This window comes from Perna viridis, chromosome 3 (assembly GCF_037379345.1).
Source record: "Perna viridis isolate PV_CMFRI_1.1 ecotype Kerala chromosome 3, ASM3737934v1, whole genome shotgun sequence".
Taxonomy (NCBI): Eukaryota; Metazoa; Mollusca; class Bivalvia; order Mytilida; family Mytilidae; genus Perna; species Perna viridis.
In genome coordinates this window covers 41,658,341-41,672,826 of record NC_142447.1, presented here as the reverse complement: position 1 = coordinate 41,672,826, position 14,486 = coordinate 41,658,341, and the positions used below count along the sequence as shown (strand labels likewise).

The 14,486-nt window shown below is 31.7% G+C and overlaps 1 protein-coding gene across 2 annotated transcripts in view; it reads right to left on the bottom strand.

Annotated features, from left to right (window-relative positions):
* Window positions 1–758: 758 nt before the first annotated feature.
* The window catches only part of LOC148622305 (uncharacterized), a 28,738-nt gene continuing 15,010 nt past the window's right edge, over window positions 759–14,486 (bottom strand). For both annotated transcript variants that reach the window (XM_088572078.1, XM_088572079.1), the window contains exons 9-12: window positions 12,877–13,064; window positions 10,262–10,407; window positions 5,547–5,610; window positions 759–4,002 (exon numbers count right to left, since the gene is read on the bottom strand). In XM_088572078.1, coding sequence (XP_088428204.1) covers window positions 3,871–4,002; window positions 5,547–5,610; window positions 10,262–10,407; window positions 12,877–13,064 — 530 coding nt within the window. In that variant the 3' untranslated portion in view covers window positions 759–3,870. The remainder of the gene's footprint in view (window positions 4,003–5,546; window positions 5,611–10,261; window positions 10,408–12,876; window positions 13,065–14,486) is intronic.

The following is a 14,486-nucleotide window of genomic DNA, read 5'->3' as shown; positions in this document are numbered from 1 at the left end:
GACTACTTTTAATCATAATACACACAAATAATGCACTTTCAATGCATATGTCTAGGTTCAGTGTGTTTTTGGTACTACATAGGGTGGCCATTTGACCCGGAAGTGGTTAGTTAGACCAAAGTCAAGCTGGAGTTATTGCCCTTTTTCAAAGATTTTTTGTTATTTTTAATGTGAAAAACTACTGTCTGACCCCTATTTTCTAATTTTAGTAATGATGGCCATGTTTTTAGACAGATCAAATATCCCCTCTTGAGTTCTATGCAGGATACCCCGTGAAACATTCATACCAAGTTTGGTTCCAATTGGTCAAGTTGTGTCAGAGGAGAAGACTTTGGAAAGAAGTAACATTAAAAAACATTGAATAAGGGCAATAACTCCAACATGCCTGAACAGATTAAAACAAAAATTTAACCACAGATAGATCTCATAATGCTTAACACTTTTATCCTGTCAAAATTTAGCTAAATCTAATGATTTTGGAGATATATGCAAAATACTACTTTCTTACCCTTTGTTCTATTTTTAGTAATGGTGGCCATGTTTTTGGAAAGGATCAAACAGCAGGAAAATTCACTCACAATAAAACTCAATTCAAAAGGTGTCCGAGTCCATGTTATTTACATGCCATCCATAGACCTCAATGATTATGCCTAAGCTTATACCTGTTTAATGAATTTTTACTTTTAATGTTTTGTCTTTGAACATTAAGAAAATTAAGTTGATACTGATAGTACAAAAATGACCTCAAAAACATTCAATAGAAAACAAATTCTTTATTTCAGTATAAAAGTCATATAAACAAAACAAGATATGTAACTATCAATGAATAATGAAAACAAATGATGCTTCTAAGTAAAAGTAATGAGACTCATGACTGGATCACAGTTCATCTATGAATTAAAACAATATCACAAACATTTAACAAAACCCATCCAAACACCACACCAAAAATACCACCTGGTTAGTTCAGTAATGTTCATACTTGTCAGGGTGCAACCATTGAGGCCTATGACATTATTTCATACATAAAGTGCATGTTTCATGATGCAAAAATCAAAGTATATACACATGTACTAAACTGGATTCATGAAGATCAATTAATTATTATCGCAATTTCTGATCTCTCGTACATATAGTCTTATCATTTTTGCAATAAGGGTCTTATTTGAAGTTAATACCATGAAAGTAGTATTGCTATGGATACTAGTAACCATGTCTTTGTAGTTCATATAATTCCAAAATTTAAATTGTTAACCTACAAAACTCATAAGATAATGCATTTGGTAATTTCTCAAACAAATTTGCTTCAACTAAATTGATCGTCTGAATATAGCTGAAATATTGCTGCTTGGACGTTAAACCCCAACAAACAAACAAACAAATCAACTAAATTGCATGTATTTTTGAAATGTCATACTCGTATTTACAATGAACGTTAGTTAAAGTTATCTATCCTATAACAAAGATGACAGAATATTATCATGATTGTCCTATGTAGGTAGACTCATCTGCCCAAGAATACAAGTTAAACCCATATTTGTAAAACAAGATAAGTGTTTCGACAAAATGTCTGGATACTGTTTCAGAATGACAGAAGAATAGAACTATATGTCATGGCCAATAGTGCTGAAGAGACAAAATACCACTGTAAAAAAAAAATTAAGTTTTTCTGAAGACTCTAAGTGCCTAAGATACATAAATATATACCGCTGCACTGAACCACATGATATATCCATTTCTTTTTTTGTCAGTAGTCAAAGTAGTGAAACAAAAATAAAAAATTACAAAACAAAACAGAAAAGGAAGCTTCTTTTCAATAATACAATCACTGCATTATATCATAATAGAAGGTCAGACAGATGGATGGACAGTGGTATACCAAAAGAAGGCTGTGTAAAAAAACTGAAAGGCACTTGTTTTCATACATTGCATATAATTCTTTTTAAAGCCCCATTAAACCTTTACTTTGATTTGATATATACATAGTTAATATAAAATCTAACCCGAAGACATTCATGAAAAACACACATTCAACACTGACTTTGCGTAGACTACTAGATAATTGCTAATGTTAAAATATAACCAATAAAAAAAAATAAATAGTCCCGTCAAAATAAATTTTAAACTTAAACAAATTGCAGAATATAACTGATCAAAATACAAAGCATTATTACCTATTTCTACACAGAAAAAAAGTCTAAAAAAAATCTGTTGCAGAAAACTCAAAATCAGCATTTCGAAATTCTTATGGAAATTTACATAAGAAAGGGGGGATAACTTAAAAAAAATTTAAAAAATGAGGCTCCCAGGAGCCTGAATCGCTCACCTTGTTAAATTTTGCCTTTGAAGGGCAATAAATTTAACAAGGAGTTTCTTTCCATCTATGGTAGTTTTCAAGATATTGATGGCTGAAACTTTACAAAGAAGTGATTTTTTTACCTTTCAAGGACAATAACTCTTATGAAGAAAACTTTTATCCCTAGTGACTTTTATAGGCCTCATAAAAAGGATAATTTCAAAATTTGAAAGAATTTGGCTAAACCTAACAGTCTTGGAGATATAATATGCAAAAAAACTACTGTCTGATCCCTATGTTCTATTTTTAGTAACAGCAGCCATGGTGTTTGACTTGACGGATCAAAAATCCCCACATCAGTTTTAAGCAGGATACCCCAAGGAATATTCATACCAAGTTAATTACAAAAAGTAGAATATTTATTTCATAATTTTTATCACAATTGAAATTCTTAAACTTAATTATCTTGAAAATTTGGCATATGGTTTACTATTTAGTTTCTAAGTTAATTTCCATAAGAAATTTGAACTGCTTGTTTTGAGATTTCTATTCGACTTTATGGTGTTTATTTGGGTCATAATGCTTAAGATTAGAACATAATTATCTTCTGTTGCAATTTGTTCAGATTAAGGTTAAAATTTTATTAGATGCCTTTTCCCCATTTAAAATTTCTACTTTTTACACATACAATACAAGTATTTGTAAAGCATTCAGAATTATATTCTTGTACAATGCTCATCTACAGATGATTCTCAACCTTAGTCTAAAGTTTTATCAAAATCAATCAAACAAGATGCACCTACAAGACTCAATTATGTAAATAAAAAGGACAAAAACAAGCTATACCAATCGATGTATGGACCTACATCACAGTACAACAGTGATTCATAGTTGCTAAGGAAAATGCAACAAAAAAAGTGTTAGGGACAGATATACAGAACTATGGAACATTATTCCCATCAAAATTAGAGATTCAAAATTTCCTGATACATGTAGTATGCACAACAACATATGATGTTCTTGTTACATGCCAAAAATTATGAAATTATGTTGGGTAGTTTTAGAGGAGGTGTGATGATAAGCTGAAACATGATGATTTACAGTAAATTTCTTATTTCAAACTCCCATAAAAATTAGAGAATCAAAATTTCCTAATAATTTGCACAACAATGTATGGTGTTCTTGCTTCATACCAAGTTTTATTAAATTCTCCTGGGTAGTTTCAGCGGAGTTGTGATCAAAATTGCCTGATTATATGCTCAACTACATATGATGTTCTTGCTACATACCAAGTTTCTGGAGTTTCAGAGGAGTTGCAATGACAAGCTGATATCTTATTGTGTTAAGGACGGAATGACCTAACTCCTAAACCTGTTTATGCCTTTGGTGACACAGGTAAATGGACAGACATGGTGATTCCTATGTACATTCCCCCCCAACTGTGTATGTAGGAGATCTTAAAAAAAAATTCTATTAAGAAGGTATTAGTAGAAGAAAAAACATTTCCAGAATATCACAGGCATAGCTTTTAGATTTGTCTTTACAGACTTGTTCTTTTTCAATAGGTCTCACACCTAATGTAGCAATTTGTTTATATCTGGATGGTCACGACTAAGTTGCTCCAATGCTTTGTCAAACTTCATCAAATCCTCCAATGATTTCAACCCAAGTTTCTCTTCTAAACACTTGTAGAAAAAATCTGGTGCCTACAACAGTAAATGATAATGCTTTTTAAAATACCTTATGAAAAGTTATGTAAAGAATACTATGCTCAGAATATATATAAGTTGTTTAGATCATTGTAGAGTCCACCTTTAAAAACACAAATTGCTTAAAAAAAAGAAAAGAAACACCAAACAAATCAAAAGGCAAAAAATATGATTTAATCTTGAACATACATGTAAAACAATTTTGAAACTTTATTATACATAATTGTACTTTTTTCCAATGGAAAAAACTCCATGGTTTTGTTTTAATCATGAAGATTTTATTTTTTGTGATAAACTTTCAAAGATGCAAATATGGTCGGAGCGTCAGCAATATCCTATATATGTAGAATGTACAGAACTTTTAATAGCTAAAAAATAGTCTGAAGTAAGTCAAAACTTGTTGACACAGTAGATGATTGCCCAAATGCAGAGGCGCTGTTTTGCATTTTAATACATCGGGGGATACGATTTTATATTTATTTGTTTATTTAATAATAATTTGGAAATTATTGGCTTTGTAGAAATGTATTAAGCTTTCCCAAAAGAAAGTCTCACGCATTCTCCTCATCCAATAAGACTTCGCCCAAAGCAAGATGCAGTTGGTAGAAATAAAGACAAGAAAAGACCAGAAGTCAAAATAGGGGTAAATGCACATTTTAATGCCTTGTTTGGTCTTTATTTCTTCCCATCCTGGAAACATGATGGTGCACCGTAAACAAAGAATGAGGTCCTTCTATCATAGGCATAGCCTAAAATCATATTAGAATGGAAAATACACTTTTTTTGGCTTGAAAAGTGTACCTTATAGGAACATAGTATATTTTCATGAACCTACACTAAGGTCTTGGTTTAGTTATGTATGTAACATCTAATTGAATAATTCCCCCACACAATTTTCTTTTAAAAATATTTAAACAGTACACTTATGTTAAAAATATTTTTTTACAGTCTTAGTCAATTAATTAATTAATTAATTAATTAATTCAACAAAAGGCTCACTATTGATTCCCCCACTTTCAATTATGATATATCTAAGAAAAATAAACAAAGTCCTTTGTAAACAGGAAGAAAATGTATCCCAAAATATGGCATATCTACTGAAAGAATCTGTTAAATTTTCAAGCCACTTTGATGAGTAATTGCTGAGAAAAGTGCAACAAAAATTTCAACTTTCAAAAATAAATTGAAAAAATGAACAAAGTCCTTGTTAAACAGGAAGTTGTTTTCAAATTTTTCCAAAAATGAATCCCATCATATGGCATACCTACAGGAAGAAAGTTTTAAAATTTCTACCCACTGTAATGAGTAGTTGCTGAGAAAAGTGCAATGACAATGCGCTTTAAACAGGGACTAGAAGTTATTGTCAAATTTTTTTTGAAAATGGATCCCACCATATGGCATACCTATACAGAAGAATGCATTAAAATTTCTGAGCCGCTGTGATAAGTAGTTGCTGAGAAAACTGATCAAACACACAGAAACATGAACAAGAGTAAAACAGTATACCCACCTTTCCTTCATAGCGGGGTATAATAACCTACCTTTACTGACAATTTGTATAGGAATCCAACTTGTTCTCCAGATAAAGACTTGAGACCAGAAAAGCTGCAAAGAACAAAATATAAGATGGTTCAGTCATTCACTTATTTACTTTTAGTCTGAACAATAGCAGTTATCCAGGTCCCCCACCTCACAGCAAAAATTATATTTCTAAAAGTGTATGTGACCATGAACTTTGACCTACTGACACCACAATGCTAAAATGCTCTATCTTATTCAGCAGAGATCTGTCTAAGAATTAAATCCATATCATTTAAGAGTTTGTATAAGTAATTAAGACTTCTCATTTTAAGACCTGAGAGAGGATTATTCAATATGTATTTGCTTACCCTGGCATATTTCTCTTTGAAATTTAATTCCTTCCAAATGTAATAATAAGAGTATAAAGCATCAGTCTTTTTAAGCAGAGATTTAAGATCTCCTTTATAAGAAAGCATCCTTGAGAATAACATTAGATGTATATACAATATTGATTAATGAATTTCAAAACTACTCAGAGTACTCTGCACTTTTTATGTATTGGGAACATCATACATTTTTATTGCATACAATATTATGTATTCGTACTAATATGTATTTTATTTCTGTGGGCCTCAGAGAAGATAAGTTATAAAATAACTGGTAAACTGCATTACCATTTTGAAATAATTGTTTTTAATTAATATTATTTCTTGTGTAATATATTCACCCCGATTTGTTTTCATATAACCGCAAATAAATTTCTCCTGTAAACACTTGGTTTTCGTGCTATAACTTGAGTATTGGTTGATCTTAATAAATAATTTTAACAATGTTACAAACCACATAAGGAAGTTTGCTATTGATTTTGGGGATTATAGCTCCACTCGTATTAGAATTAGGGGTCAACAAGAGGCTTCCAGCAGTCTGAATCGCTCACCTGGTTAAATTTTGCCTTACAAGGACAATAAATTTAACAAGGAGTTGTCCAACAATTTTGACTTAAGAACACTTTGGTAGGACTTATCATAAGGGTCATTTCAGCAACTGAAGGTTTCTTTCTATCTACCATAGTTTTCAAAGTATTGGCTGAAAACTGTAAAGAAATAAAAACCCATCATTTTTCATCTTTCAAGAGTCAACTGAAACTTAGATCCCTTTAAGACTTTTGTAGGCTTTATAATAAGGATCATTTCAACAACTGAAAGAATTTGGCTAAACCTAATGGTTTTGGAGATACAATATCCAAAAAAACTACTGTCTGACCCCAATGTTCTAAAATGTTGGAAATGCCTTCCAAGTGTTTTTAGAACCTCTGGAAAAAAAATTGGGCAGGGATCCCCCTATGCCCTGTTATTCCATCAGATCTGAACGGGCATTAGCCCAGTATACGTTTGCTGAAAAAAAAAAAACATGAAATAAAATTAAATCATGGCTATCTAACATTTTCATCATCACCATTCATATCAGGAGACCATGTTTACAATATAAGCCAATGGCTGCCCAGAATGATCTTTCGTCATCACCATTCAACTTAGAACACTATTTTCCTATAAGAAATCAAAAATCATTGGAATCTGAGCAACTGGTGAAAATGGTCGCAAAATGGCCACCTAAAAAATAATTTCAATACCACCAGTCATTTCAGAATATCATGTTTATCTTGTAAATAGCTTTCATTTTCATTATTCTTCTATAGTTGAAGGAAAAATAGCAAAAAAAGCATTTTGAGCCCCATGTTCTATTTTTAGTAACAGCAGCCATTTTTTTCACCAATTAAAAATCCTAACTATCATCTTGTGCAGGTTACCCTAAAAAATAGTAATACCAACTTTCATTAAATTCTGCACAACAAGTCCAAAAAGGGCAATAATAAATCCAACAAAGATTAACAGATTTTCACAAAAATTTTACCACTGATATATCTCGTCATGCTGAACACTTTTACCTATGTTAAACTTAAGGTTTTTGGGGAAACATGCAAAAATCTTCTTTCTGACCCCTATGTTCTATTGTTAGTAACAATGGCCCTATTTTTTTCAACAATCAAAAATCCAAACAGTTATTTTGTTAAACCCTAAAAAAACAGAAAATACCAACTTTCATTGAATTCTGATTGATTGATTGATTGTTGGGGTTTAACGCCCGAGCAGGAATATTTCAGCTATATTCAGGCGATGAACATGAAATGGATGATAAAATGAACATGAATGATGATGAAGTGAAAAAAAAGGTTGGGAAACAAGGATAACAGGGTTGACAAATTTTGATTGCCACTAGAAAAAAGGGGGATGGGTAGGGTCGGGCAATTTAGCCTCCTGTGGCAGAGCACAAAGGTTCCTACTCCTATCGAATACCACAGCAGGGTTCTTTAACGTGTGAGGAACGTGGCATCTTTCCCAAGGTTTTCTGTATTATAGCCTGACAACCCCAGCATGTAACACGCCAGGGGTACCCCATTCCACCACCTGGGGCACACATCCCAGTTGCTCTGTGGGCAGAGCACCTAGCCCCCAGCTAAGTTCCTGAGCACTATTTAGTTGCCTTTTACGACAAGCTTAGCACTGTTGCAGGCCTATTCTTTTGACACCCGAACATGCACGGGGCCATTGAATTCTGTATAGTAGTTTCTGAGGAGAAGATTTTTGAAAGTAATAACATAAAAAACAGCAAAAAATGTCAAAAAGGGCAATAACTACAACATGAGTCAACAGATTTTCACCAAAATAACATAACAGATTGATCTCATCATGGTGAACACTTAAACTCCATGTCAGAATTTGGTTAAACCTAACTGTTCTGGAGGTATATGCAAAAAAACAGCTGTCTGATCCTCCCTATGTTCAATTTTTAGTAACAGCAGCCATGTTTTTTAACAGATCAAAAATCCAAACAACGGTTTTGTGCAGGATACATAAAGGAATAATCAAGTAAAGTTTTATTCAAATCCATTCAGAACTTTTAGAAGAGTGTTTGAAGAATTGTTAAAGACAGTGACGACGACAAAGACGGCGATGCCAACGGATGCCAAGTGATGGCAGTAGCTCACCTGGCCTATAGCCAGGTGAGCTAAAAAGGGGCCAGAAACATACATTTTCCTGATGTCCAGACGATGAATAGACTATTATATATTTATTTTTGGTTCTATTTCAACTTTTTATTGGATAACTTGAATTCTGTGCTTGCATTACTCAATCAGATTTCAGATACCTGTCATAGGTGCAAAACTCATTCCACAAGTTTTAAACATTTTTGCAGAAATTTTATGAATTATTTTTCATTCTTCTTGTCTGTATTATTTTTGTAAGCAATTAAGGAATTAGACCTGATATCAATATGTCAAATTTCAAAGATGACTTCAGGTTACTCTTCTTTGATTATTATTGTTCAATTGCTTAATTAGAGTGACAAATGTTTTTCATCATTCATTTAATTATTATCTCAATATTAGCTTTTTGCATACTTAAAGCAAATGTAAGTATTGCTAAAATACATGCCAGTATTGAGCAATTATCAGTTTTGGACCATGAATAGACTGAAGAAATTAAACATGAGCAGAATAGAGTAATAAACATTAACAGTGAGTAAGAGAGACAGTATAAGTTAACTTTAGAACAACAGTACATAAGGAATACAGTAGAACCTACAGAGTCATCTAGTTCCAGTCACTCCAAATCATCCGTAACCAGCTATCGGCAAATGTTACTGATTCATTAGACTTCCAAGGAACAGATTCAAGTACCCACCGGATCAGAACTTAACCTTCTGGACTTGATCAAAATTCATTCAGATTTGGATTTAGTGAATTTGGGCATTCTTAAATTTGAAATTTAATATTACAGAACAGAAACTGTGACAATCTTAATAGTGCTGTTTATATTTTAGTTACTTTTGTTATTACTAAATTGTTGAAACTTTATTTGTAGTTATTTTGCAACATATCAGTAAAAGAGTCTTTAACCTACACACATATCCTGAGTCACTAGAGTTGAACATACAGAGTTAATTCCCCTAACCACATGCTCAACTGGTTCTTGGTGAGATACTTCTTAAGGTTAACAAGATATAAGGGGTCAAAGTGGTCACACCCCAAAAAATCTACTTTTTTGTTTTTCATCTGATTTTGAAAATTTTTGATTCAATTTCAAGTTTTGTTCTATATTGTGTCCAAACCAGTTGCATATATAATGAATTGTAATTATTATATAGATAGCAGTGTTTCATCGAATGTTCCCAGAATGAATTTCGATAATTCACACTGAAATAAATTCAGTAATTTCAACCTCAGACTTTCACCAAAATGTCATAGCTTTGATATCAATCCACCAATCACAGAATTTAAAATTCATTTTGAAAAATATTGATAAATTATGAAGAAAATCTATATAACAAATTGGTTATTCCCTCTTTCCAATTAATTATCCTATTAGTCCCTATGCTTAAGTGTGTCAAAAACTAATATTGTGTCTACACTTGCCCAAGCTGTTCAGGGCTTGACCACTGCAGCCGTATCATGTTGTGCTCTGCAAAGCTTTTTATTAACAAAAGCACTTCTTGTATGTAATATTTAGACTCAAGACTATTAGTCTCTTCAATTCCAGCACAATATTTAATCCAGAAAACATACAAAAGCTACAATACTCTTCATATGCATCATACTTACAACAATTTTACACCATACTTTACTTCAACTTCTAATATACCTATAATAGCTAAATCAAATGTAAATTTTACTTACGCTTGAAGGTCATGCTTGTGTAGCCAGTTCTCTAAATCACTTTTCTTCCAATGCAACAGAAATATTTCATCATGAGGAACAGGAGCAGGGCCAGGAGCCTTTACAATGTTACTACTTGGCTGAGGATTAGTACTAGTCATTCTTTGCTGAAAATATACATGGCTATGAGATGAAGAACTTCAGTATGACTTATGCTATAAGAGGTCTTAATATTCTGTATTTTTTTTTAAAATTCAATTCATAAATAGGAAATCTGAAATAAGGCGACTTAAGGATACAAGATAAAATATTACATGCTTTTCAAAAAAGATTAATAAAAATCTTTGAAACATGTTTCACCAGGTACTACTTTGACAAAGATGAAATATTTTACATGATAATTGTCACTAAAGGCTTAAAGAAGACATGACAAACAAACAATTTTTTTTTTATTTTTGGTTTATTTGATTTATTACACACATATTATGTAATATACATATGTAAATAATCAAAATACCCCTTGTAGTCACTTACATTGTTTACTTGAAGAAAAATTGATTCAAAATCGACAATCACCAAAGCCATACAAATTTTAATTAGCCATGTAGTTACGTGACCGTGTTACATCATTGGTCCTCAATTCATAGATCGAGTGGTTGAAATGCTTAAGGCTTCTGCATTTCTTACAACTGAGAGTAAAAATATATAAAGTTTTGGTTTGCCAGCAAATATATACTTACAGTTGTATCAATTTAAATCACTTTGAGAAGAAAATAATAAACAATGTCAGAAATATTAAACTATTACATGTATGACGACTAGGTTATCCATGGTGAGACAACACCAATTCTGTTCGAAGATTACAAAAAAATATTTCATTATGTTCTGTCATGTTAGATTGAACTTTTTCCCTAAAGTAAATTAAATTCATATTCTAAGATTTAAAGTGTTCTGACCTCGATCTTCAATGAAAATATTGATTTCACCCCTTCAGGAAGGTTATTCCTGACAAGTGCACCAGCACCAGGGAGTGTAATATAAAGTCCCTGCAAGTACAGAGGATAAAACAAACATGTTTATTTTTTATTGGTTTTTGATAAATTTATTTGAGAACCCAAAAGGGTTTCGTGCTGAAGCTTCCTCATGCTCTAAATCTTTTTGCTAAAATTAAATATTTTAACAGACCTGTAAAAACATATTGTCCCGTACTAGAAAAACTTCCTTAAACTCACCTAAGGTCACCTATTATATACTGTGTATTGTGTCAAAATTATAAATTGTACAATTTTAAAATCTGTAAGACAAAAGAAATTAAATTATATTTCAATTATTATCAAAATCATACACCTGCGTCGATACCTGTGTCACAGGTCACCAAACCATGTAAAGATAAAAGGAGCTGCCCATGCTATCTCTTGGTCATAATTAAGTCTACCTCACTTGTTTATTAATACAACCTAGCGGCAAAGAGAGAATGATACACAGAATGTCACTATTTAGTTGCACACTCCTGTTCAAGTCCTAAACATAGATTGCAAAGTAGTTGTGTATTTACCATGTGGGGATGTTGCCTAACAAAAATGAAAAGCTGACATAAAATGAGAAGAACTTTAGTCTTCTTACTTTCTAAACACGATTATTGCACCCATACACAGATCAGTGGACCACTTTGCATCTTATATACAAACTATTTTCGAAGATTTATTAATTTTTTCAGGCATGTGTATACTTTTTAAATGTACTCAAATGGAGATTGAGAACCAATGACGTAGCACTTCCATAAATAGTAATTGAGCATTACTTCCAGTTTTCATTTATGCATATTAATAAGGTTGTTGTGAAACGTTACCTAACCTGATGAGAAAAGGTTTGTTACACTCGTATCTAAACATACTAGAGTTTTTATATAAACATTTATAAAATGACCTTTTTTGTGTCACATCTCCTTTAAAATATGGGTAAATTATCAACATTTGTCAAGAAATGAAAATCATAAATTTAAATATACTATCCTTTTGTGGTAAAGAATTTTTTGTAACATTATGATACTAACTTATGAACTTATACAGTCAAGCCTGTTAAAAAGATTGTATTTTAATTAAAAATCTGTCCACAGGTCAAATGTTCTCACATTCTCACAATCATACAAATACCCCAGTACATTGTAATATCTTGTTTCAGAAGTCCCATGTTTTTTAAGGTCATCTTCCTTGGACTCAAAATGGGGTCAAAATATACAGTACTTTTAGGTATAGCATGAAAATGAAGGTTCTCCACACTACATGGACACAAATGTACATTTGAAATGTTAAGTTTGGCTACTATGTACACTAAATATTATTTTAAAAAGGTGGAAACAGCAGTATTTATCTGACAGAAGAGTGTTTACTCAACTAATACAAGACGATAGCCAAGTTTTCTGAATGGGGGATGCAAACTGAACACTGATAAGCAATTTTACTTGGGTATCTGGTATGATTTCTCTTTAATTACAGGCTAAGATGTAAATCAAAAGTTTTTTTTTGCTTTTGTTTTTTTTTTGTTTTTGTTTTTGTTTTTTTTTTTTGGGGGGGGGGGATCTTTGCCGTTGCACCCCTGGCTACGTCCTTGTATTAAGTTCAATTATTTTTTAGTACCTGTTGTAAAAATCCTTCAAGTTCATATTTCAATTCACTAAACTTTTTGTCAAAGGAATACTTAAATCCACTGAAGTCATAGAACTTCTTAGCTCCAATCAAAATACCAAGCCATCCATCTGGTCTATATCCATGCTGCAGCAGTATTGGTATTGTATTTTTGTTACATGCATAAGCATATTCTGCCTCTGTAATTAGTCAATATCATAATTTATCAGTAACCTGTACTTTTTTCCTTTGATTATGTGGACAAGATATTTCTCTATCTCTCTTACATGACAAAGTAATAAAAAAAAAAAAAGGCGTGAAAACATTGGGAGTGATTGTGAAGTCATCCGATCTTCTTTAGAGATTGAACGAAAATGACATCATGCATCAACAGTGTGTAGTTGCACTCTTCAATAGGTCTTTTTTTTAGCAACATGGTAAAAAAACTTAATGAACATTAAAATGATTAAAAATACAATACATGTATATATATATATAAAAATATATAAATGTATGCAATATTTTTTGCAGGAGTGGATATTCGTCATTTTGTTTTATTCATGATTTATAAGCTTTGAAGGAAATAAAACAATAAACTACAATCTTAGTTTCTATAATCTATAATCTATGCAAAAAATCAAAGCATGGTGCGACAAACAACCATTGATGGTTTTATTGATCAAGTCCGTCATTCCATGCCATAAGACTGGGTTAATCAGCTGTTGAAGGATGTTGAACAAATGTATCATAAATGAATTTTAGTCCATATTTTCTCCATAAAATCTCCACTAAGATCTAAACAATAATGGTTGTTTCAGGAACCACCATTACTTCATGTAGGGTGCCAACAGGAAGTAGGTTTTAAGAACCAGAAGTTCATTACTGATACGGCATCGATTTTAGTTGTCGTTATTTGCTTTTCAGTTTCAAACTTTATGGTAAATTACTCAAAGGCATACTGTCATGATATTTGTATTGAAGTTTATAATATATGTACTTTGATTCCAGATGAACAGAATAATATTATACTGACAATATCATTTGAAATATACACACTTGTTTTGATATTCAACATGATAATCGAAAGTAATTATCATTCTATATCAAAGTAAAAAGGAATTTTTTAAATAGCTATTTGGACAGATATATAAAAATGCTGTATTTTCTATAATTTTGTTTAACCCCATTCATTGCCTTTTTCTTATAGACTGAGCTTGAAAATTAAAGCACTTAGCACTACACTTAACTAAAACTTTAAATTGTAATGAAAAATTGATGGCTAAAAAATACTTTAAATTTTCAATAAAAATATGTCCATAAAATTATAACCCCTTGTCCTTAAATTGGATGAGCACATTATGATTGGTTTGTTGTTGAGCCTTCTGTCAGTCATTCCACCTGAGTGTTAGTTCATCTCCCCAAGTTTCATCAAAATGCACCACAAGTTTGAAGAGGGATTTAGGATAAACAAAAGTGTGAATAAAGACAAATTGAAACAAACCTCAATTTAAACATTTATGAAAACAAAGTAAAGAAACTGAAGCTTTACAGATTGAATTATGGCCAACTGAAAAATCAAAGTGCTCACAGCACTGGCAGTTTTTGATTCTTGTGAAAATTGT